Here is a 26,285-nt window from a genome sequence, read left to right as displayed (position 1 = left end):
ATTATTGATCATTCGTTTACTTTTTTAATAGTTTGCTTTATTTTATACATAACGCCTACTTATAACATATTGTTGAAAATTGTGCAAATATTAATTAGAATTATTCTATATCGAAATAAAGTTTAAACAGGAGAAGATTAGACGACGATAAATATTATTTATCACTCATTTGATCTTTTATAGCCCGAGCTGGTTTAATCTTGATTAGAACTATTTTATTTTGAAGTAATTATACTTAAGTGATTACATCAATATAATATAACGTATGATTTACTGTTTAAATATTTTTATGATCTCTACGAAATATATGCTTGTGCTAAGCACCCTGTAGTTTCTAAATACATTTCCAGATTTGTTTCAAACTTTAGCAACATAATTTCGACAGCCGTGCCTCATTACAATACTATTAAAATTTCTAAATATTTTATTCAACACATATGGTATATCCATAAAAGGCGTCTACAGGTTTTCTTTATACTTTGGTGAGCCACTGTAGTTTCTAGCAGCAGGATTAAAATTCGTACGGTGCGCTATACAAGGGGAGTTTATAAACAACTTTAAAATAACTCGTTCTTCTTACGAATGGAACGCATGGTTCGCGCAACGTGCGGCTGGAAAAGGGACGTTGGGAGAAAAATCTATGCGAATGAAGAACTACGGGCACGTTGTGTCAGGCGAAACACGTATGAAATAATAAATTCGACGCGATTGTTTCGCCGTATCAATAAATATACTATCTGCGGATACGACGGTTTTTTGTCGCCGCGTTTGAAACACAACGTAGCCAGAGCGCGAAATGAATTGCGCCACGCGTAGCTTGATATTTTTTTCTATGGCCCGATCCAATTGCTTTTTTGTTTGATAGCCTCACATTTACTTGATTTTTCGCGAAAATTTCTCATCCATATACTCGTTTTACTTTTATTATACGGTGTTGCATTATCCGGATGATAGTCGCTCGTGAATTGTGTCCAGAAAGTTTATTGATTTATGTAGCTATACGACGATGGTTATGCATTTCTATGATACATGTGGTTTCAAGGAGATAGGGTAAATGGAAATTATGTGGTGTATTTTTGGAACAGATGTAAACTTGTCGAGTAAAAAGGCTATATGTGGCGGTAATATTTATTAAGTCCGGAATAATAGCGATTTGGACCAACACCTTCCTGTTGGAGCAACATTATTCGCCGAGACACGCTTACAATAAATTGTCCTATAGAAATATATTATATATAAATTATTATACAATAACCTACTAATTAGTAAGATTTCTGTCGTAAAAAGAATATTTATCATTTTATAATCATGATATTACTACTTCAAACTATCTAATCAGTTGCCTGTATTTTACAGAGCTATAATTTGGTTGAAAAATTATTGTTCTGCGTTGTTTTTATATCACCATATAAACTAGCTTGTAACTTGTAAAATTAGAATTTATATTACTAGAACTCATCGCTTTCGAGTTAGCAAAGCGTTAGCTTCAAACGAATAACAAAAGTTTTATCACAAAATTCAATATTGATAGAACCAGATAAGTAATTTCAAAATTTCTTTCAGCAACACACCTTTCATTCCTTTCCTTGTTTATTTGATTTCCTGGATGCTCAATATTCAATGTGTTGACAATTCTGTTCATTTTCTTCTGCATATAAGACAGCCTATCACGCTAATCAGGGTAACAAGTTACGCAAGGGCGAGAGACTTGTTTGGAAAGTTTACGTTACGTTCGAAAACCTCTCCTTGTGAAAAGTTCGTTTTCCAACTACTTTACCTCCTGAACACGTCTTCCTGAACTCGTAGGTAAGACAGGATTGAGAGTTTCCTGGAGAAAGCTAGGCCTCGATGGCGATCTTCATATATACCCTCTCCTATATGTATATATGTATTATAGTTAACAAAACTCATGAATATTTCTCACTGGATAGAATATTCTTGGAAGAAAAGCTGCGATAATCTTGAATTATCCCTTACCATTGAGAACACTTAATGAATTTAATTGATACTTGATGAGCTTAATATTCTTGAAACTCGCCTTAATAACGAAATATTATTATAAAAAATTTGGAATACATACTTGAACAAAAAGAATATGGTAAATATCTGATAAAAATATTATCGGAGGATATATTACAAGCAAAGAAATTGGAATAAATAGGAATATTATTTAATAAGAGATACTCTGATTTTTGTTTATAAAGTTCAAAAGCTGTTTAGCTTTTTCTGGGAAATTTTCAACTATTTAACAGACCATTAGCTTTAGATATAGCGTTTCTTCCATTGCAGACTTTGTGCACTTTTTCTAAAGAACTAGCTGCAATAGCATCTGTCTGTGGGAAAGTTTTCTTCATGGAATCGTTTGTCAAGTATACCGGCTTCTAAAGATCGTTAAAAACTAATTTTCACCTTGTTCTTGAAAAGCTCTTTGGATATGACACGTCTACCCTCTTGTGGAGACTAGGAGAAGTAGAAACTTTAAAATCGAAATTTTCAACTTTCAGTGATATAACCTAGTTTTCTCTATAACAACGTTCTCTATTATCTTTCGTTCTAATAATAACCAGTGGCTCTTCAAATTACATTAGTCTTTATTATGTAAAAATATGGAAAAGTGCAAATATTCGAATACGTAATTAAGAATAATATAATTATATTAAGCAAATATTCTCATTGATTCCTAAAAATAATTGGTTTCTAAAACGCGTTTAATCATAAATGACATTTTCTTCTTTACCTCCTTTATTTAAAGCATTTAAAAATTTCTACATTGATATTCTACTTCACTATGCTACTGAAGGTTGTTAAATTTTGAATTTGAATTCTTCATTTTTGAATTTCAAATTTTAAATTTGTGTTTCAAATTTGAAACTTCAAGCTTTGAATTTAAAAATTCTTTAAGTCTGAAGGTTGCATGATTTTATAAGGGTTTCCAATGGTTCCAAACGTTTCAACATTTCAGAAGTGCAGCACATTTTGAAAAACATATTTGTGCTTCCTTTAATTCTTTCAAACGCTATTACAAGCAATCAATTTTCTATAAAGATATAATGTGTTCCTTTGAATTCCGTGAAACTAAAAATCGAAAAATCGAATGAAAGCATTGATCAATGCTATTTTGAAACAGTTTTTGTTACCTCTTATGAACCAATGGTTTTTACAATCTTTTCTATATTTTTATGCATAAAACATATTTCATGAAGTATAATACCTAGTTGTTTTATAAACGGAAAGTTGATCGATGAAGTATATTATTTGATTGTTTTATATTACTTTATACAATTACATTATTTGATTGCTTAACTTGAATCTATTGATTCAATTAAAGTTTCATTTTACACAAACTTCTCGCAGCTATTGTAACTCGTTCGACAATTTTAGTGTTATATAGTTTGTTTACTTGATTTTGAAGTGCGTAAATAAAATTTAATGTTTTTTACAATTTATTTTTACAAAATAATTCTTACAAAATATTAAATACATTTTTAGAGATAATAAAGTTGGCGTATTTAAAAGTTTCAGTGAGCGAGATTAAGAGTGAATGTATCGTATAAATGTATGAGTCCTAGTTGTCAGAATTAAAAAGTGAAACTGCAGGTATCGTTTAAATCGATAACGTCACCTCGCCTTTTCCGTTTAAATTGAAATTATAACCTTCAGTAAATTGAAGAGCGTGGTTATCATCGTACACCACGATATGCCATTTAATTTCCAGCGCGTGCGAAACAAAACACTTTCCCTTCTGCGATTGAAATGACGATTAAAGTACCGGAGCGTGGCCAATTATCGCGAATCAATGGCATGAAACAAAAGCCCGTCGCGGCCCCTTCGTCTCACTTACGTCAAGGGAAAAAGGAAATCGAGCCACCAGAGCTGCAATAATAGCCATTTAATTCTTTCCCTTAGAAATTTTCAAGCAATTTACCCGCATACAATTTCGCATTATATTATGTATTATGCGTATTATGAAATTGCTTTCAACTTTTTTAATTGACAGCTTATTTCATGAATAATACGTTTCATTTAGTGAACGTTTCAATATATATTTCGAAAGTCTTTAATACGGAGTATAAAATACATATGAATTAATATCACATTCACTAAAATGTGTAAAATATTATCTCACATAGTAAAAATATATATCAATTTAAATTATTGCAGTATTAACTATCTACAACAGATAACAGATAAATTTATAATGTGATTTAAGGAAAAGAATATATGATATGTTTGAAAGTATTTTATCTTTTCGCTTAAATTTAATTACTTCTTACAGAAATTTCTAATTAGAAGAAGAAATTATAATTTGAAATTATACAGAGTCTTAAAGACAATTTCCAACAGAAAGTTTGAGCATTTATATTATAGTATGAACGGAAAAAAATAACAAACATTTAATTAAAGTATGTTATATGCTTTTAATGTAAAAAGTTTATATTTTCTTATACGAATATTTGATAAATTCCGTAAAAAAAAATGGTATGTTATTATATCAGTTGCATCAACAAGAAGAAAATACAAGAAAATTAATGTGTATTATATTGATTCATGAGAAACAATGTAAACGTTTTTTCAAATTTCCCTAAATAGGTTTCTTTAAACAATTCCTTTATTTCTGCGTGTAATGTATTATCAAGAAAAATATTTAAATTAACTCCAAATACAAACTTGCAGTTTAATTTGTGTTCGATAAGAAAAAAGTAAATTTGTGTTGATTAAATTTTCGCTTTGTCAGTGAATATTGTACATTTTTGAAATCTTAGTTTCATATTTTCTAGGCATCTTGAAATGCCATCAGTAAAATTACACATAATTTAAAATTTACAAACGATCATAAATCATTTCTCACAATTTCATTACGATTATATATGTATAAATAATATTCAAAAATACAACTACCCGACACAAATCTCTACATGCACTCTATGCACTCTAAAAAAAGAAAAAAATACACCAGTAAAATTCACTCAAACCCATTCCAACATGTCCTTACAATACTCCATACATCAATACATAGCTCGCATTCACCCAAACAAAACATCCAGCATCAAAGTTTCATCCAATAACATACCAAACCTAAATTCTATGAAAGAGAAGCTCCTAAACAATATCCTACGTGGTTATATGTACAGTTGCTCACGAAAGAATCCAAAAGCTTGTAGAGATCTATCACAAATATATTATGTGTGTTATACAAAATATTTTGAAAATTCATTAACATTGTAAGGAGATTTGGCTACTATAATTATATTGCCAAAGTTTGAAACAAATCTAAAAATGTGCATTTATAATCACGACAGTTCTCTCAGTTCAAATTTAGTCATACGAAAGTCCTACTAAATCATACGAAATTTAATACCGATCTTAAAACCGATTTATTAGTATGCGAATAAATCAATGGTATGAAATACTTTTTATAGTCACTATACATAAAAGGTTCCTATAATATATACTCAAGTATTTTTCTGAGCCACTGTACTGCGTATAATTCCAACTACCAATCCACAGAACCCGAATTTCGCACAGGATTCCAGGTGATCGAAAGCACCTTAAACGCGTCACCACACAATAGGGAGGCGGATCGGTGAACCGGTCACGTCACGACGTAACGCAGGCCCGTTCAAGCGTATTCACGATCAGCCGAGCGATTCCCGGTTTTACGATCGGATTGTCGTATGCGGAACACCAGGGCGGTGGTCGATTCGTCGATGGCGTTGCGGAATATTTGCGAATACACAACGAGACATCGGTAGATCGGGGCCAGATAGCCATCTATCCAATCGAATGGCGTCGCGTTCGAGCGTGCCCTGTGTATACGAGGTGTACACGAGGGAGGCGGGATAGTATCGTTGCAATGTGCTCATTGTTTCAGTACCACCGGATATCCTGGACGACTCCACCAGCACCGACATGGAGGTACGAGAGGGCAGCAATGTGACATTACGATGCGCCGCGACTGGTACCCCCAAGCCGAAGGTCACGTGGCGGCGAGAAGTTGGTGGCACGATCGCACAATCGAATTCACACGAAGGTACGTATTTAAGGAGTAAATGGAATGAGCGTGACAGATATACTACTTCTTGGGTTTGCGGAGACTGTATTTAATACTAGAACTAGGAACTTATAATGAGTGATACCTCTTACAAATGTTAGGTTCTTAATAAGTTTATGCTGTATTTGTTACTCTGCTGTTCAGAAGCTTTTATTAAATGCAGCAGAAGGTTGATTTTGAAAATGCCTATTCTCATTAAATGCAATGGTTGGTTGATTTTAAAAATTCTCATTTTTCTTAACCCAACACCTAGTTATTTACGTCAACCATGCAGTAATTTACCGATTTGTTACTTTGTTTAAAACGTTGAAATATTATATGCGATTGGTATTACATAGCCTTAGATACAACTCAAAGAAACGTCCGGATCTCCTTTTACATTATCCGCCATTCAACTGGTCTGCTACTTCTATTTGACCCATCTGCACCGACTGGACCATGTTTCCTTCTTTCGCACCTTGGGTCCATTTATGCCTGCTTTCTCGCTGCAGGCATTGTTATCCTGCAATCGTCCTCGCCTCATTCCGCGTATATTGCCACTTTTCTCGCACCGGGAAGCACACTTTCCCTGGACCTTCTTCTGCCGAATAAAGCTGGGAAGGACACACGACTCGTTCGCCTCTCTGATTGCATGAGATCTTTATTGCGAGGATAGAGTAGCAACGCCTGGGTTTTGACAGCTACGCCAGCTAGATGAGATCGCGCCCCCTGCTCGTTTCTTTAGCGTCTGTGCTTGGACGCGAGATGTCTTGCGACGAATTCTAGCTCGTGTGAGTCATGTGTTTTGACTCATCTTAAACTGAATGATGGAGTTAATTTCTAGTATGAATGGATGTTTTACAGATTAAACGTAAAATAGTGATATGTACGCTATAAGATTGGTCACACAACTAAAAGTGAGTTAAGTATACTGTTTTGAAACGTAGATTATTCAAAATTTTTTCATAATCATATTTAACGGATCAGAAGATAATTTGATTATATATAATTCGAGCTTGGCTTACCCTAACTCATCCATTTCGATTAGTTTCATATATAAATTGAACATATAGTCCCTTATACACTACCTTATAAAACAATGGAGATTTAGATTAACAAAAATTGATAAAGTCAATGAAAGCAGAATATAGATTGAATTGCAATAAAATGAATGAGAATTTTATTTCTATGGAATATATGAATATAGATGTTTATTTTATCAGTTTACAATTTTGTTTTGTTTATTTTTCCATGTTACAATTTTATTTTAATAAAATTCAGCACATGGTCCCGATTTAATACAAACTACCATGTGTGAGGAAGCATAATTTAATTTTGCCAAGGGAGGATAATAATTAAAGTCGTACTTCGATACAGTTTAACGCGGTCAGTAGAAATAAAACTTGACTCAATTATAATTCTGCGAAACGTATAGAAACAGAATAAAACAATCGACGAAACGAATAAAGTTTGAACTATGTACCAGTAGAACATTGTATTTATGAATTTAGAGTTTACTAATTAAATTAATTTAATTAAATCAACTTTAATGAAAGTAGTATCTATAGTACTCATTGTTAGTAGTTTAAGATTGATGTTTGTAGAGACTATTATAATATTTTACGCTTACAAATTAATTTTCTAATGTATTTACATGGATATGCATGTTTACTTCTTTATTTATCGATAATCATGTAAATATTTGCGATTAACATATTCCACTGCTGAAACTTTCTTTACTTCTATAAAATTCTACTTTTGTCAAAGATAGCATTAATTAAACATTAGTTTAAATAATGTTTGTTCCAACTTCGATGCTTACTGTTTTCCTTGTCGTTCAAAATCTTTCTGCTAAAACACGTACATTAAAAGACACAACTGTGTCAGCAGATATTGTTGAGAGTATGGTAGCTCTGTTTAGTGCATATGCTGCATGCACAACGTATAGGTCAATAACAGCGAATGCATTAATCCATTGAAGACCAGCGAAATGATGCACGAATTATACGTAAACGCTGCATTATTGTTCTATAACGAATTTGAAAATATTAATATTCGATTGAAAATTATAAATCTCAAAATCTGAAAATTAAAAACCTTGAAAGTTTGAGTATTTGGAAATTAGAGATCCCGCGTTAACGCAACTTTATTCTTTGATAGGTTGATTACATCAAACATCAATCACCTGTTTTTGGGACTTTTACGAATACTTTAAGTCATAAGAGCAGTGAACATTTTTCATTAATGAACATTTGATTATTTTAGCAAACAATTATTAATTGTAATATATTAATTATAATGAAATATGAGTCGAAAAATATTTTGCTTTCGGTACTAGAGCCAAAAGTGAATCCAGTTAAGCATTGATCGTGTGCTTTACTGTTCATGTGTTATAATTGATTGACGTTCTACAGTAATACGTTTATGGATGTCGCACTGTGTTATTCTACGTGTTTTCGGTCATCGACTTCCCTGTCACACACGCAAATATAACGAGAATAACATCATTCAAAAACGGTCTTGTCCTATTTCGACGATATATTTGACATACATATTATTCGCATAAACTTACACGTAAAGCACAATACATCCAATTACAATTCAGTCGAATATCATTCGTTATTCAATTAATTATTCCCATTTCTATAACATACTGATATCAATCAGGAATTATTGACGACCTAGAGCATTCTGGAGAATTCTAATTTATAATGGAACGAGTCACGAAAACGTTCGATGAAAGAGAATTGTTAATAAATTACTAATAATAATCATTTTGTGATACGTCGAACGGATCGATCGCCATCGTCAATCATATAGAGATGACACTAACGATTACTGAAAAATTATTGATAACTTAATGATGCTTATCAATATACCAAGTGATATCGCCGAGGTACCGGCGAGATAGATAGAAATGACTACAGAATAAATAGAACGTAGCACGCGATAAATTTATCACTATACTGCAGATTTTTTACAAATTCATATTTTTCACCCACTATATATTATCAAGAGTATTTTGTACGGACATTTTATATACTTTTTGAGCCAGATATATTTTGTAAATGTCCGTACCATAAGAATTTTCAAAACTGCTTTTAAAATCCTTTAAAGACAAATACTTCAATCCTGAAAACTTGAAGTTTCAATTTCCTTTTTCTTTTCCTTGTCGCAGACCAGTCAATTACACGTCATTCTCCTTGACGTACTCATTAAGCACGATGCACTTCAATTAAATAAACGAACAGCGTTGAACAGTGCATCTCGGAATCGACATGCAATAGTATAGACTAATCTATCCTCCAATTCGGAAATCGATACTGGTCGGTTTCCTTATCTATTTCTGTCCAGGTGGAATCGATGTGACGAGCGTTTCAGTTTTCAAGCCGTCAAAGCGTCCATCGGTCGTTTTGTCTATCCTTTTGCCCCTTAATTACCATTTCTGACCCCTTATTGGAATTATTCAGTTGTCTATTCTTCGTGCCACTCTGTCTCTTTACCCGATACGCAATTTCTCTGATCCAAGTCCACCCCTCCCCAGCTCCCTCGAGGCGCCATGACTGTTCAACCCATTCCGTGACTAATTGCACACGGAAGTGCAGGGGACGTTTCGAATTGTACGGTCTGCAGGTGCGTAAGCAAGAGGGTTAGCCTAACCCTTTCTCTGCGCCCTTCTCCTCACCCTTTCCTGGGCCGGATCGTTCTCAATCCTCCTCGTCCTTTCCAGACTCGAGCTTAAACACTAAGACTACGAACAACGGTGACAATTGCGAAGCGTTTGTGGTTTCTCGTTTGAGCGAGCCAGGCGACAATTTTTTAGCCACTTTAGCCAGATAAATGGCCAAGGTTCTCTTCCCGTTAATTAAAATCCTTAATTCTAGACTTTTAATTGATGAAGGAGTTGAAGTCTGGAAGGGTTGAACGATTTCTTTTTAAAACAACTGACAATTTCGGGAACTGAATAAGAATTGGAAATTGTGGCAGCAACCATGAACTGGAAGACTCGGGATCCCGTTTCTGCTTTTCTTAAATCTTTTGGAGCTTAACCTGAAACTGTCTTTTCTGTCCTTGGATGAAATAAGAGCTTTTCTTCTCACCTCGTTTGACAAATCGTTCGATTACGTTTGAATAGTCGGCTCCCGTCATGTTTCAAGTCGCTTCTTCAAGAGCAAGAATGTGACGTTTGGGAAGAGTTTTGGTAATTTCTAGCTGTTAGAAGTTTCTTTTCTTGTAAGAATTTAAGTAAAGATTGCTTCACTACACAATTTTCTTTACATTTTAAAAATAATGTTTTCATATGCAAATACCAATACTTTATGAGTGTTAACACGTGATAGACAGGTTGATACATAATTATATATTTGTATGTATATAAGGTTATAGCATATATTTGAAAGATTGTAATAATATCTTAGTACATCTAGAACTTTTTATACATTGAAACTAACATCGTCAGTGACGTTTTACAAAATACAAGTTACAATTTATCGATAAGTTGTAAATTCTGTGGCATAATAGTGATATTTTTAACCAGAAAACGAAATTTTACAAGAAAATCTTATTAATTACAAGTCATACAATTATCCTATTTGACGTAAAATTTCATTATTAATTACTAAATCATCTCATAGGAGAGTGTCAGCTTCCTTCGTTCAAATATACGTCAGCTTATCGTATCTATTCGCATTCTACGTGAATTCTAACTGAACCAATCCAACTTCAAACATCACGTAGAAAGAAGAATCCTCAAAAATCGAATGTCTTCAGGTATCTACCGAAAGCTTTGGAAGCTGTATCTATAGGATGTATCGGATCCGAAGTTTCGATATAAGAGAGGATATGACCTATACTAGAATGAGAAGGAATTTCGCTGGTCTGGTTAGAAGATAGGAATGAAATACCGGTGATTTATTCACCGGATGAACTTTTTCTCGTCCTAGTCTGGTTTTAAGGAATCGTTTTAAGCATTTGTCGCCGTTGCTTCCTTTTATTCTTCCTATTCGCTTCTTATGCGCTTCTGCTTCGCCCAGCTGTCGGTTCTCGACGAGAAGCGGTTCGATTCCATTAGGCGATAAGTAAAAGAAAAATAAAATATTCCATCAGTTCTGTATACCTATTTCTATTCTTCCGCCTTTTTCCCCCCTATCTTTCTGTTTCTCTTACTTGTACTTTCGAAACGACGTTTTGTCCTTTCGCAGCAGGCACGCAAGGCCGAACTTGATGGCGCTGGTAGATGAAAAGCAAAGTCTTTTCCCCGGTGAAGCTTCCTGTCGGTAATTTCAGAACAGCTAGAAGCGATGTTCCCGTAATTGCCCAAGTACGAACAGCTTGACACGTGGAATGAATTTCGACGGGCTAAACGATCTTCTCAACAGGTGTTTAAAGGGATGTGCCTTTTTTGCGCCTCTTTCAATGCACTCAATTAGGGTTGCATCACCCTCTCCTTTGAACTACGAACTTAGTCTTCTGCCGTATTGGTAAAATGTCTTTTCGAAGTTTTAGAAAGTTTATAATGAGTTGAAAATGAAAAATATTTGGATGCTCTTTACCTTATTTTCATTTCCTGTTCCTACGCAAATTAATTATCATACGGTGGAGTTGTTCCGTAATGGGAAATTGAATGTTAGAGACCGAAAATTGGTAATTTATTTGGTACATTTTGTCCTTTGTATCTTTTATATCTTAGATGATTAATTATTAAACGGATGGAGCGAGAAATTGAAAGCTTTATAATAATAGGAGATCGGATATTAGAAACTGAAGATCCGCAATTAGTAATTGGTATTTGGTAGTTAAAAGCTATTAATTGGACATAGAGAGTTCATGTTGCTGGAAATTAGCGAAATTATCAAATATCGTTTATTGTTTCGTCAAAGTTGATGATTAGCAATTGGTTATTGGAAATTTGATTGATTAAGTCATCAAATGTATTGGTGTGTTTATTGCTTTACGCAGATAAAACAGAAAACACACCACTTTAAATCTCAAATTCTGTATTATTCTCAATTACGTCATAATTTTATTTATTAATCGATGACAATTGCAAAATGGTTATTGAATATTTATAAACATATTAGTAGCTAGCACTTGAAAATTTTAACTTGACAGAAACTTCATTATTTTGAACTATATCGTAAACTACAATTTAATCATAACTTAATCTATACCATAGTTAAAAGTAAAGAATAGTAATAGTAATTCTATTTAGTGCCCCATATTTTTCGTCTGCAGTAATACAAATCAACAATTTATTTTTATTCCATAAAATTCGAAGACCTTTAATAGAATTATTCGTATCGTGCAATGCCTGGTATCGTTGTTTGAAGTAATTTCAACGTCCGAGGAAATTAATTTCCTCATATCAGACTATAGTTATCCAATAAATACTACTGCGAAAATGTAGTCACGTTCACGGTAGTGAAACGTAATAAAATTTACGTAATTAATTATATTGGCGATGAAACGAGACTGCGTTAGAATAAAATTCAACTTGTTGTGTTTGCTATACATTTACGATTTCCATCGTTGAAAATTCAAAAATTGTTTACTGACTGTCTCGGACCTCGCCTCTTTCGATAGCACAACACGCAAAGCGCTTTTTATGAGATTAAATTTCAATTTTCAAATTGGCCATCAATTTCACAGATCAGCAAGCGGCTCTAAATCAAAAGATCCAAACAACAAAGAGGCCAAATTCTACTTTGAAGTGGCGGTTTCGTTTAAAGTTTTTTATACAGAGATTAAATTCGAACGAGTACATGATCCTATTTGAGGTGATATCGTAAATTTTTATCAAATTTTCTAATTTTGTAAAAAGGAAAATGCAAAGCTGCAAGTTGTACGCGTTGGAGAGTTCCTTCGTAAAAAACTTCTAGATTATTTCTCTTATGGTGTTGACTGAATTTTAGAAGAATTTTGATTCTAAATGTATGAAATTTTCTTCAAATCGTTAAACTTTCGCAATGAAACTCTGAAACTACTACCTGCCTTTATTTAGCGGCTTAATAGTTATTTTAGCTTGCAGATTTCCCTACACTTTAAATGTTTTTAAGGAAAGTTTGAAGTTATTGTAGTCGCGCGTTTATATCTATTTTGTTAAAGAAGGGGTTGTGTGGTGAGAATGATGTTTTCTAAAAGTAGCTATTAGAGTAAAAATTGGACGAGAAAAATGTTAATCAAATAACTGGATACTCCAATCACGAAACTCGTACATTTAATTCAGAATGATTTATCATAGTCATATTCAGCAGCATTGCAATATCTCAAACCCAAAATCGATATTTCAGATGATTTGTCTCTTTCGTATTTCTATAATACCGACATACTGAAGATTCTCTCGTTTCAGATTCTCAAATTACGTATGTCATTGAAGTTCATAAAGTCAGGAAATTAGCATCTCCTTTCGCGGTTTCTACCATTACAGTCGCTACTTTAATAAATTGTCGGTACGGAGAATTTCACGGGCCACAGAGGAGGTTTCGTTAAACGCGGTTACATCACTTATGTGCCCCTTCAAGCGATCTAATTAAATCTCTTAAGTAGGTTTTCCGTTTTTGCCTTGCAACGTTCACCCACTCGTATCCGGTGCATCGCACTCCGACTTCTCGTGGTTCGAATATTTTCCAGCAGATTACAGCCGTTCCACGGGTATAATCATATTTAACGTTTACCAGCCTTAGCAGCAACCCGGCGGCAACGTTATTACTCGTAAACATAGGCATTGATTACGTAAACAGCTAGCAAACTTTATAACAATTCACCTGTTTCGTGTACTCGCCATAACGAAAATATGCACTTACGCTGTCCTTTGAAAGTACCGAATCGGCTTAATTTTGATATCATGTAAATTCAATTCCAAAATTACGAATGACCAGCATTTTTTTCTTATTTACTAATTATTATTATTTTTATTATTATATCATTTCGAAAAATATAAATAACGAATGTTACGATTTTATTATTATTATTATAGCACGATGAAGCTGATTTTATTTAAAAGATAATATACGATAACTGCAAATTGATATTTGTAAAAGATCTGGTGTTTGAAAAGATTTTTGTCTGCATTATATAGATTTTAAACCGTTCTTTCAAATTGATAGAGGGAATATCTTGATTAATTCAAGTACTTATGCCATATTTAATACCAATGCGTAATACCAAAGAATCGTTCATTTCATTTTATATTTTATATCATATTTTTGATGTGTCTGTAATTTATAATTTACTTTTAACTTTATAACATACTTTAAATTTTACCTGTAATTCTAATAGAATTTATTAAACATCACTACTGTGAATATGACTCAAACATTAATCAATTTCTCATGGTTAGAAATTGTATAATGATTGTTGATAATTTCAGTTCAGAATGTTTGCTTTTAAAGTAAAAATAATCTAATAATAAATTTCATAAACTTTATTTCTCGAAGGAAGAAAGTCAGTAACCTCCTGATATTCGTTATTTTATAAACATACTTGATAGGAATCTGTTTTCTCCGGCATAATAATTTCCTAGTTCAGGAACGGAAATCCACCGGATGCTTCTTAAAAGGTCTCTATCTATGCAAAGGTTCAATAATGTATTTTAAGATTTCATTCCTTCACTTACGATTTTTATAAATAGTTAAATGAGCAATTAAAAAGGAAATTCTCTTCTTTCTAAATTAGCTAAGAATAATCAAAATATTAAAAATATTATGATATAACTATAAATTTATGTGTCGGAAGATATTTTGTACAAAATATATCGGTTCTTTTATGACAGACAAATGTTTATAGCCATTGACTGCATTTAGAGAATTACAGACATAAGGGAGCATTGATAATGATTACTTGGGGTGTGAAAGAGGAGTTTATGGCTATCCAAGGTTTTGGGTGAACGTGACCGAATGTGTATACATGTTATTTTGTCTAGCTTAAGTAAAAGAGGATATAAATTAAAGGAGGAAAATCTATCAGCATAAAATATTCAATTTATCCTACGACCAACTATCAAACTAGTTTAGTCACCAAAAATATAAAATACAGTATATTCAGGGTATCAGCATTAATGTCAAATTATTAATATCAAATTAATTTCAACCATCAAAAGATATAAAATACGATTCGATTTCTTATAATATTTTATAACGAAGCAGCATCAGTCAGCTCCAACATTTCAGATATCAGAGTTATGATCCTCGACTTTAACTGCCGGAATAAATCTCTACCACTCCACTTTCTATTCACCGAAAAACCTTTCATTTACTCGAAAAATCAACTAAACCAGAAAAGGCTGCATAACAGATATTCAAGTGAATAACCTATGCGAAATCGACTGCTTAATGCACTGGGATTTTACGCGGTAGCACTATTTGACAGCTTTTATTTGAGATTCGCAGAGCTGGACGAGCGCGATAGCAATTTTTCGGAAATATCTCGGTTTTAAACGTTCCCGCAGCCGCTTATGGCGGGGCCAACAAATGAAACACGCACTTCTATACATTTGTATGTTTTGTTACAGTAGGCGAGGGCTCGGTGTTGAAGTTAACTCGCGTCACACGTGCCCATATGGGACCGTATCTATGCATAGCGTCGAATGGTGTACCTCCAGCAGTCAGCAAGCGGATCGTGCTCAATGTTTACTGTAGGTTTTTTACTAGAAATACATTTTAAGAAACTATATAATATGTACACAGGCTTACGATAATAATATCTTAACATTACCATAAAAAATTTGTGTATATGTATTTCATATATGTATCATTTAAAACATTTCGAAGTGTAATTAGCACTGTAATGAGATACGACTGTCATAATTATATTAATCAAATTTGAAACTATTCTGGCAGTGTATATAAAAGTTCTGAGATATTTAGTTTTATAATCATGGGATTAAAACTTAAGCAATTGCTTAATAAAGATGTTGGTAATTATAAAATATAAAATATTTCGAGATAGTCTCCTGAGAAAAAGTTTGCAAGAAATTGCAAAGAATTACTTTAACTTTATTCGAGAGTTCAACGGAACATAAATGATCTCTCGTGCGAAGATAATGTTATTTGATTATTCGAACAGCACGTATCATGATTAACTTGTATAACTATGTTTCTGATTTCATCTGATTTCTTAAAAAATGTATTTTTCTTACTGTTCATTGTTCCACCCTATCAAGCCAATGATATTCAATTAACTATGCGAGAAATACATTTAATACGTTTTATATAACACTAAATAAAATTGTCAATATTCATAATGAATTTTTATCCTACTTAGATTAATAACGCAAAAAAGATTCTCAGAACCAGATTCAGAATATCAGTTCAGAACTACACAAATAAATTCCAACTAAATATATCAAGTTTTGAAAATTCATACAAACAAAAAAACAATCCTATTTGTATGGGATTAATAACGAAAAAGAATTAAATCGTTTGTATATATCAAAAATCCTTCGACTCGTAAAGCAACTAATGGCATTCCAGCTTGGCACAAAGACAAACAACCGGAAGCACTAACAGTGCATTATGCACACGTGTTGGAAAATGCAATTTAAGGTCTCGCTATATGGCCGTGGATCTGTCGGGAGAACGGTACCATAATGACGCCACTTGGGAGACCGTGAATGGCAGATGCAGGGGACCATTGTTTCCGGCGCTGAAGTAACGCCTTAAATATTGTCTGCCGGCGGCAAACCTCTGCTGTCACGAACCGACCTGTCGACTATCTTAACGGATTGATTAAAATGAGGACCCTTAAAACGCACGCTTTGAACTAAAAAAAAACCATTGAAATTCCAAATTTATTCATTTCTTTTTTCTCCTGTCGCTTTTATTAACACCATGACGATCGGTTAGTGTAGAACGTTACTTTCACGTAGAACGTAGAATTGAGATTTTTATTATATTTTTAGCAAAATTCAATAACTTTGAATATTTGAAAAATGCAAAGATTTGATAAATTGAATGGGATGTGGAATTCCATTGAAATCTATGAAATATGGATATATTTTCCTTAGTGATTAAATAATAGGAGATTGCAATTCTATTCTCAGTAGAATTTATTAATTGATATAGAGATAAATTTGCCTTGATATCAGTAAAATCTCAGTAGAAGGAAAATATGACATTTCAAAATATGAACATGGTTAAACTTCCAGTCCCATGAAGTATTGCTTTCAGAACAATGATTTGTATTAGAGAAAAAGTACGGTATGAGTAACACAGAAATATTGAATGAAAGGAAAAGATGATAAAATGTCTTTTAATATCAATTAATATGTAGTCTACAGTTCTTGAAAATGCAGTGCTAATATCTCAACACAATATTTTGTTGCTTAAATATGTTCCTATGCTATTCCTAAATTTCTGAACTATTATTACACTTTCGAATGTAATCGACTGTATGCCTGTAACTGAACAAAATATTTAATATACGAGACAAATTTTATACGAATTATTATCAGAAATTATTTTTGCAGTTCAGCCAATGGTGTGGATCGAAAATCAGTTAGTGGGCGCTTATGAGGGCCAAACTCTCGTCCTGGAATGTCACAGTGAGGCTTATCCAACAGCGATCACTTATTGGACTAGGCCATCCAACGAAACGATCACAAATGGTACGAAAACATTAAATTCTTTCCTATAAAAGGACATCCATTTCGTTTCCTCAATATTTATTTTAATATGAGTCGATTAAATGAGTTACATTTTAAAAGTAAACCTTCGTATTTTTAAAGTTTCAAGTCTGTCCATAGAATATACATTAACTTGTTTATATTCCATAACTAGTTTATATTGAACATCTTTGTCTTACTTGGTAATTCTTGAAAACTGTACGAAATTCGCATATTTACGAATACTAAACAGTGGTCAAAATTCTAAGATAATATTTGAAGTGTAAAAACGTTTGCATTACAAATTATGTAATACTAGTAAAAATTTATCATTGCGGGTTTCATGCCGAATATAACCAAAAGTTTAAAAGAAAATCAACATCTGCTATCGTGGACAATTCTTCGACCAAAACTTTTACCAAAGAAAATCCTACTATTTTATATAATTCGATATACGATGACCACAAAAAGTATTATCACATATCCTTATTTTCCAATGAAGCGTTTCTTTATCAGCTCCTATATTTTTCATTTTCGTAGTATCAAATGTTTATAGTCATATAAAAGTATTACTAAATGATACGAAATTTAATATACTTGGATCTAATTGATTAGTATATAAATGCTATAATAAACACTATGATATGCCAATAATTTTTGAGCCATCATAAGTGCTATTAGAAACAGTGATTTGTATACATACATAATGACCCACTCTCAGCTCGAAGACGTAGTTTCCGCGCCTTTTATCTCGGCATTGCGCCATTCTTGTTGGAAGACGCGACGGAAAGTTTACGTACAAGTAATGCTAATACGGTTATACCTAATTGTTTCAGTCTAACGTCGTTGTCCCGCTAAACGTAGCCCCGACTCTTCGTGATAATTGGCGAAGGGCGAGAGTAAAGGAGTACCCGCGTGAAACGATAAGGCGCCTGCGTGTCGTTTCATCCCTCTCTCCTCTAAGGATGATTGTAACGCGACAAAATTAATAACGTATCTCGTCGTCTGCCCACTTTCTTAATTTCTATCTTAATTCCTTTCTTTTGTGCACGAGTTACGAGTATTTTTAATTTTACTGAACAGCGCGAAAGAATTTATTTCTGGATTAATACATCGATTGAGTTTTGAGCGTGAGAAAAACATTGGCTCGTGGCGTGACAGGAACTCGTTAAATCCACGGTTTGAATGAAACGAAACAAACGCAAGAAATCGGGATACAGCAAAAAAAAGATGACGCGTACGTGCTGAAATCGTATTATTCGATGGCCGGAACCATTACGGAAAACATCCTGCGGAAACGTTACTTTTTTGATACTAGATTTACCGAAAAATTCTGTCGACCTTTGCTTGTATATCTACGATTTTATTCGGAAGTTTTTTACGAATCACAGATAGACTTCTCATTCTTACAACAAAAACTATTAAAAATTGGACGCATGTACCCTAACATCGTTGGATCGAAATAACGGGATCTTCCATTGTGATTGAACTTTGGTATTTTCTTTTGAACATTTCCGGTGTCGTTCGGAAACCATTCGCGTATGACGCCAACGTAGCGTCATCAGCGATCAACTTGTTAAACGTTACAAATAACGAAATTTATAATTTCCTTTTCGTATCCTCCCTTCGATAAGCTGGTAGTTTGTTTAAATATTTATGAAATTCTTAGACGGAAAAAATGTTTGATGTTCCAAACCTGTGGAGTGTAGAGAAGAACATTAATATATTAAGAATGGAGAGTTGTTCTAGAGCTACATAATCGCCATATCGGTAGAAAACAGTTGTGAGTAATACGGGATATTATATTGCAGGCTTAATGATTGAAAACTTAGTTTCAAGCAATTGATTTCTTTTCTTGGAAAGAATACCAATGTGAAGTAAATTATTTTTCCCATGTGGGCAGTAACATATTATCACGAGATACTCGATGTCGATGGTAAACTTAAAGTGTAGTATCCCTTATATTCTATCTTCCAATAAAAACTATGTAGCAACTTACAATTCAAATTAGTTTCTACATAAGAATAACAAACATATGTACATTTCATTCATCATGTACAACTCTGATTAAATTCAACCTTTAGCACTAAAACACGAGACCTGTCACCAGGGAAAAATATCATTTACCCAAAAGCTTAACCTAAATTCCTTTAATTTATTCCAACCACGCTGCACACTTCCACAAAAACATAATAAAACTTCATTTGCGTTACCTGCACACGTCCCGTCTACTTAGGAAAAATATTAGACGACGAGAGAAACAGACACCCGATATATGCAAATATATAAAGCGAAATACGCGGCCATAGAAAAATTATTACACGTTAGAACGCCAGACAAACGACGTATACTGATAAGCCCAGAGCTAATGTTCCACATTTTTCCATTGTTAGACGTTTTAGTGTCGAACGAACAACAATGAATATACAATGTGGATGTCATCCGTCTAGAGAAAATGGCGATCGCGTAAACAACGTCGTGTATCCAGCTCACGTCGTTTCAAAATGTTTAAAACGATATAAATAGTTAATTTGTCAAGCAAAATTTCCTGTTATTCCAAGTAAATGTCACACCTCCTTTATCGTCGTCGTTTCGTAGCAATTAAACGAATTAGCTTTTTAACCGGCGACGAGAGCAATTATACGACCACGAGATTAATGGCGTAACTCGCGGGCGATGAGCCTTATCAAGCACTTTTTCATTGCATTCTTCGGCGACACGTGAACAACCGACCACAGATTGAACGAGATTTTCAATTACGGAGAGCGATTGTTCGCGAAAATACGTTTTTCTTGGGACCCGCGTTATTAGACTATCGTCAGTGGTTTCCAACTGGTCTTGGATACTGGTATGGTTTGAGAAATCTGATGGTTTTGTGTGTGCTTTCGTCTCAAAGATTTTATGAGAAAGACGATGCGATATAAAATATAGTGGAGAAACATTGGACCATAATGCTTTTGTTACTTGTCCGATGTTAATTACCGCTTTAGTTTTCATTTCTTATCTGATTTGATGTTTTGATTTATTTTTAAGAAATTATTAAAACGATTCCATGCAAAGATTCTCTACGTTTTTGCTTCCAGACAATTATAAGGTTGAAACAATTCCAAAGGGGTACGAGATAACCATGAGGCTCACTATAAAATCCATACAGCCCCAAGACTTCGGGTCGTACAGATGCGTGGCAAAAAATTCATTGGGAGAAATGGATGGAAAAATCAAACTTTACAGTGAGTAAATTGAATTTTATTATTTATAGTTCAGAATACACTGTATCAGAGAAAAGCATATTATTTGTTATGAATACTTGATATCTCTTCTATCAATTACTGTGCGGAAATATACTGTGAGCTCGAAATGATACCAGGTATCGTTAAAAAATCACATATTTTATGAAAAGCTTATCGAACATTCTGTTTAATGTAGAACTAAATAAAGTCGTATGCTGATATCCATTAAAAACATTACAAGCTTGCAATAATTAATAACGTGCTAACCAAGCAGCAAACTAGAGAGCGCTACAGTCGCTAAAAAATTCGCCTCTTTTATAATAAAATGGAATCACATGGTAGCTCCAATCATAAATATTACACAAGCTTCTAAAAGCGAATAATAAAATACGCGGAAAATTGTGCGTTTCATAAAATCCTTCTTCCGCCCAGGGTTCCTTGGTAATTTCTACAACATGTATAACGTAATCCACGTTATTCATTGAAGCTTAAAACCAATAGAAAATAAAAATCTTTTAAATGAATGCATTAAACAAATTCCTTATCGTGATTTTATAAATACATGTTACCGTAGAAGAATCAATTATACCCAGAGTTAAAATTAGTTATACTATTGTAAAATAATTTACAATAGAAATATAATACCCAACCACTTACTGTACGGATGCAGATTTAAAATCCAAAGGCAAAAGTAAATTACCTAAAAGACATACAACATAGAATTCTAGCGGTACAATAAATAATCTGGCAATGAGCGATATAAAGCTTATAATTAAAAGTCGGAACAGAAAAGTTATATAAAAGTTGGGATTAATTAATACAACTTCTGCATATTTAATGTTTTCGATTTTACGATTATCGTGTTATTATTTTTAATAAAAAAAAGGTTCATAGAACAAGAGGTTTCATACGTCGTCAAGTTAAACGAATTTGTTCAACGGTCGTAATTGCGTGGTAATTTCATAACTGTGCAACTTTTCTGCTTATCAGTTCTCGAAATCCTTTCGTTATCGTAACTTCCGTTAATTACATGGCTCTGTAACTACTCGATAATATCGAATCGAGGGTGCGAGAGTTGATGAGGAAAATCAAGGGAAAAGGACAGAGGGAGAAAGAGAGACTAATCCCACTTGAATTTTGTCGATGAACTTCGAGTAGCAAGGACTTTACGGGCCACTCTATCGCAGTCAATTAATTCATCTTAATAAATGTAGTTCCACTTTGATCACTGTTTCAGGTCAAAGATGGACTTTAACAAGAAGTGTGCAAAAATTTCCGACTAGCTAGATCTCTTACTTTATATTTCGAGAGCGGTATTTGAAAGAATTTTAAATAATATTATATAAATGTATGATAGTATCTATTTATTTGTACCGTGTTCTTTTACTTGGTATGCTCTCACATCTCATATACTGGTTAAAATTCTCTTAGATATCACTTTTAGAATATAAAGTAAAAAATCTATTTGTCTACTAACTTTTGCACACCACCAATTGCTATAATTTCCTTGATATTACTGAAACTTATTAGAATTAATCCTATTATAAGTAGGATATGTATGTTTTATATATTATAGTCTATATTATTATATTGTTGTGTTTATATATATGTTGCTAAAAGAAAAATCTATCCCCAAAGGATTAAAAGGAATACATTTGTTTTAAGTGGTGTGCAATCGACATTGATGCGTCAATCGGCTTAAAATTGTTTAAATAACGTATGCGTATCAGCCATCTGGTTCAATGCTGCCGCAAAATAACAGAAGTACAATATAATTGAACCACCGGGAGTCGTCGTTAGAATTCGCGATATTCAATTAGCGCGTGTAATATGGAATTACTGTGTCCAGTGCCGTTTAAAAATTTTCATAAATCGGGGCTATCGCGCACGCTAATTTTATCGGAATCCCAAGGAGGGGTTCGTAGATCGAATTTTATTACTACGATTAAATGTAACGATCGTATAACTTGTGCTTTGGTTAAGCTTAAGTGGTTCTACCGAAAAGTTAGGAGATTAGTTTTACGGATTAATTGAGGTGGAGAACAAATTAATAAATTATTTACTGGTTACTTTATAAAACTTTGTTCATCCTAACTTTATTATTCAAACAAAGATTTTAATAGAAGGATGGTAATTATTTTGACAGATATGGGAAGTTTAGAGGAAATTTTTATAAATTTGCCTTTCAACATAAAAACTAGATGACAAGTGATTCTTCACAAGTAACCAGTAAATTGCAAGTTATTACTCATGAAACCAGATATAGCGGTGGTTTATTAAGCTAAAACGAAGTATAAGTATGAATGCCATTAACTGGTAGCTAGCGATCAGAAGAAATATAAAACAAGAGTTCCGTGTTGCTCACCATTTAGCTCTTCTCTCTTCTTTTTTCTTTCACTATGTTATTAACGATTTTCGTTTCACTACGCGAAGAAACTTCTTCGTTACGTGTTGGTTGAAACGCGAAAAATTTATTACGCTAAATACGTAACGTGTTACAAATAATGGCTGAACTTTCTTCCAGCTTCGCTTTAGTTTTGTAACTTGTTAATTATCACGATGCTTCCTTACACCCTGTTCGGAAAGTAATTTAGCCGGTGAAATTCGGATTAATTATACAAGCATACGCGTCCACAGTCAGGCGAGCTGTGTAAACCTTATTTACTTCGAGAAAGCATCTAAACCGTGTGTAATCTCACTCGAGCAAATTTGATGATACTGTACTAATTAGAAACACCTTAAGTTCAAAGAAACAGAGAATCCTAATCAGTTTATTCTCGCCATTGAATCTCTCAAAATGATAAATCGTGAGTATTAATAATTTAAAATGTTAATCTTTCTCCACATTTTCTGTCTCTTATCTTACATTGCTTCTATGTAGTATCATCTTCTTACATTCTCAATGCCAATTTTAATAGAATGATACAGCTATGACTTGGTTATGAATTTTTAGGCAAATTAGTTTTATTAGTCCTATGGATACAATCAAAGAGATAGGATTTAAATAGGGATTCTACATTTACTTATTAAGCATTATAACCATTACTTTACTTTGGATATTTCATATATCACATATCTTAGATGCATGTTTTGCATTTTTGTATCTTTAATTTTCGCATAAATGCATAAAATTGCGCAGTCCAGTTATGACATATGAGAGGCGATAAAAGAAATATCCAGATTACTGCTACAACACTTTACGTATGAAGTATTAATCTACATCGTAATGGTCGCTTTCAAGGAACTCTTATCCAACAGCTTATACATCATTGCTAACAACTTCCTCATTTCAGGAGCTCCGATATTTTCTTTTATTTTGTTAATTGCTGAAGAACAATGTTGACCTGTTATTTAATGAATCTTTAAGTTAAACCTCTCTTTTATAACATCAAATTACATTTACACAATATGGTGGGATTATCAGGACCAAGAAATATAATATACGTAGTCAAGTTTAGTCTTTGTTTTAATTTCAAATCTCATTCCGATTTATGGCATTAAATTTATGACTGTATAAATTCTATATCAGGCACACGCTGTTATGAAAACAGATAGTTACGTTCAAAAACAATTAGAAGTATAGCTATACTTCGCTTCTTATTTAATTGAATTCACTGGTTTATAAATTCAAGAAAAGACACATTCGCTTTTATGCATTGCTTTACTTTCTTAGATTCTTAATCGCAATTTCAACACAGTGACCCAGAGCTCACGAGATATGTCGTGTACAGTAAATTAAACGCTGAGGTTGGTTCACGAGATTATGTCCGTGTCATACTGTACGAATGTTATACTTGAAACTAGACGTCACAAGGGAGTTTCCGTTTTGGTTATGGCCAAAAACAAACGAACGTCATTTGAACTAAGCGAGGTTTAATTATCCACGAAGAAATTTTTAATATCGAAACTGAACGCAATAACAAAATCGTAAATGTTATCTATCGAAAAATAGAAACAAGAAAATGTATATTTACGATAGAACTTGCTACTTGATCAAATAAATCTCACCAATTTCTATAAATTGACAGATACCTATTCCGCAAATCTTTGTTCTGTTTTTAAATGAGAATAAACTGCTCCAAGTACAAATTGATTTGATACGAAACTTGTATCGAGTTTGTAAATGAAGTAATAGAATAAATAATTAAAGAAAAAACTTTGCAAATCTTACGATCTTTCGCGTTAAGTTAGACAAGGATAGAACAATTTTATGTGTCACGTGTTAACATATACGTACCAGTTCCAGGATCGTTTATTTTACTCGAATTATTTCTCTGTAGTTATTTCCATTCGTAATAAGAATTAACCCCTTTTACAAACCTTTACGATCCTTTACAAGAAGATTGCATCATACACCTTTTTTAAACTACTGCAAACGTTTGCATTCGGCTCAAAGAACTCGAGAAGTTAGAGGCCAAAGAGAAACATCGTCTTGCAGGTACTTTCTCGTTAGCTAATGATGTTAGTACCGTAATTCAGGAAGAAAAAAGGAAAGACTAAACCAGCGCCAGAGAATTTCAGACAGCTTTAAATTATGACGGGTCGTATAGCACGTCATGTCGCATCATATCATGTCAAAATTTCCTACATAAACGTCACGTGCTTGTACTGGACATGTTCACGCGGCCTAAACCACTCGAATGATTCCAGTTATTGATTTCAAGGGAAATCACGTTCCATTATAATCTTTTTTTTTATATGAAAAGATTATTGAGACTCATATAAAGACATATGTAAAAAGAAATCAGTCAGGAATATGTTCAGTATTTTTGAAACAGTTAAGACATTTTCTATAGCTGTTATACTATTTGCTATTGAAAAGTGTAGAATACTAATCAGACATAATAACTTAATCAGAAATTTCTACTGAAATTGAAATTAATGAAGACTAATTCGAAATATGTCAATTGTTCCGCCAAAAATAAATATGATACAATTTATCTTCAACAAAGATGGGACGCAAATACAAATATAAAAAGAAGGTGATATAATTATAATTAGGTGATATAATAATTAGGTGATATAATTCAAAAATATAAAATACAAAAAAATTAGTATTCCCAAAAACATGAATAGCCTTAGTGATCGAATTAACTGGTCTTTCTTAGTAAATATGTTAATAATTTATGTCATAATTATAGCCAAAAAATAGTAAACGCAAGTCTACGCAGCGCTTTATTCTCTTGCAAACAAACGAATAAACCAAACATTACACAAAACTGTATGACGCTTACAATGTTTCTATCCAGTGCAGAAAACTCCATGGAGAGATTTATTTCTCTAAAGATTGCGTAGCACAATCCTTCATTTTCCACCTAATTTATGCCACCCTTTACAGAATTTCATTGAAAAAAAAGAACATCGTACGTGCATTTCCAGTTCCTTGAACAAAATTTCAACTGTGGAACGTGATTTCCGAATGGTA

At 33.1% G+C, this 26,285-nt stretch overlaps 1 protein-coding gene across 3 annotated transcripts in view; it reads left to right on the top strand.

The window, feature by feature from the left end:
- LOC100747079 (lachesin-like) overlaps positions 1–26,285 on the top strand; it is a 158,564-nt gene that overhangs the window by 121,303 nt on the left and 10,976 nt on the right. Inside the window, exons 4-7 of one of the 3 annotated variants that reach the window (XM_024364588.2) lie at positions 5,873–6,031; positions 15,543–15,662; positions 17,496–17,633; positions 20,714–20,860. In XM_024364588.2, coding sequence (XP_024220356.1) covers positions 5,873–6,031; positions 15,543–15,662; positions 17,496–17,633; positions 20,714–20,860 — 564 coding nt within the window. Of the gene's footprint in view, positions 1–5,872; positions 6,032–15,539; positions 15,663–17,495; positions 17,634–20,713; positions 20,861–26,285 lie in introns of all 3 variants that reach the window. The other 2 variants (XM_012380679.3, XM_033318527.1) reach the window with 2 other exon arrangements.

Source organism: Bombus impatiens, unplaced genomic scaffold (genome assembly GCF_000188095.3).
Source record: "Bombus impatiens unplaced genomic scaffold, BIMP_2.2 scf_0102, whole genome shotgun sequence".
Classification (NCBI taxonomy): domain Eukaryota; kingdom Metazoa; phylum Arthropoda; class Insecta; order Hymenoptera; family Apidae; genus Bombus; species Bombus impatiens.
The sequence above is the reverse complement of the archived record's forward strand: the minus strand, read 5'-3'. Positions and strand labels throughout refer to the sequence as shown.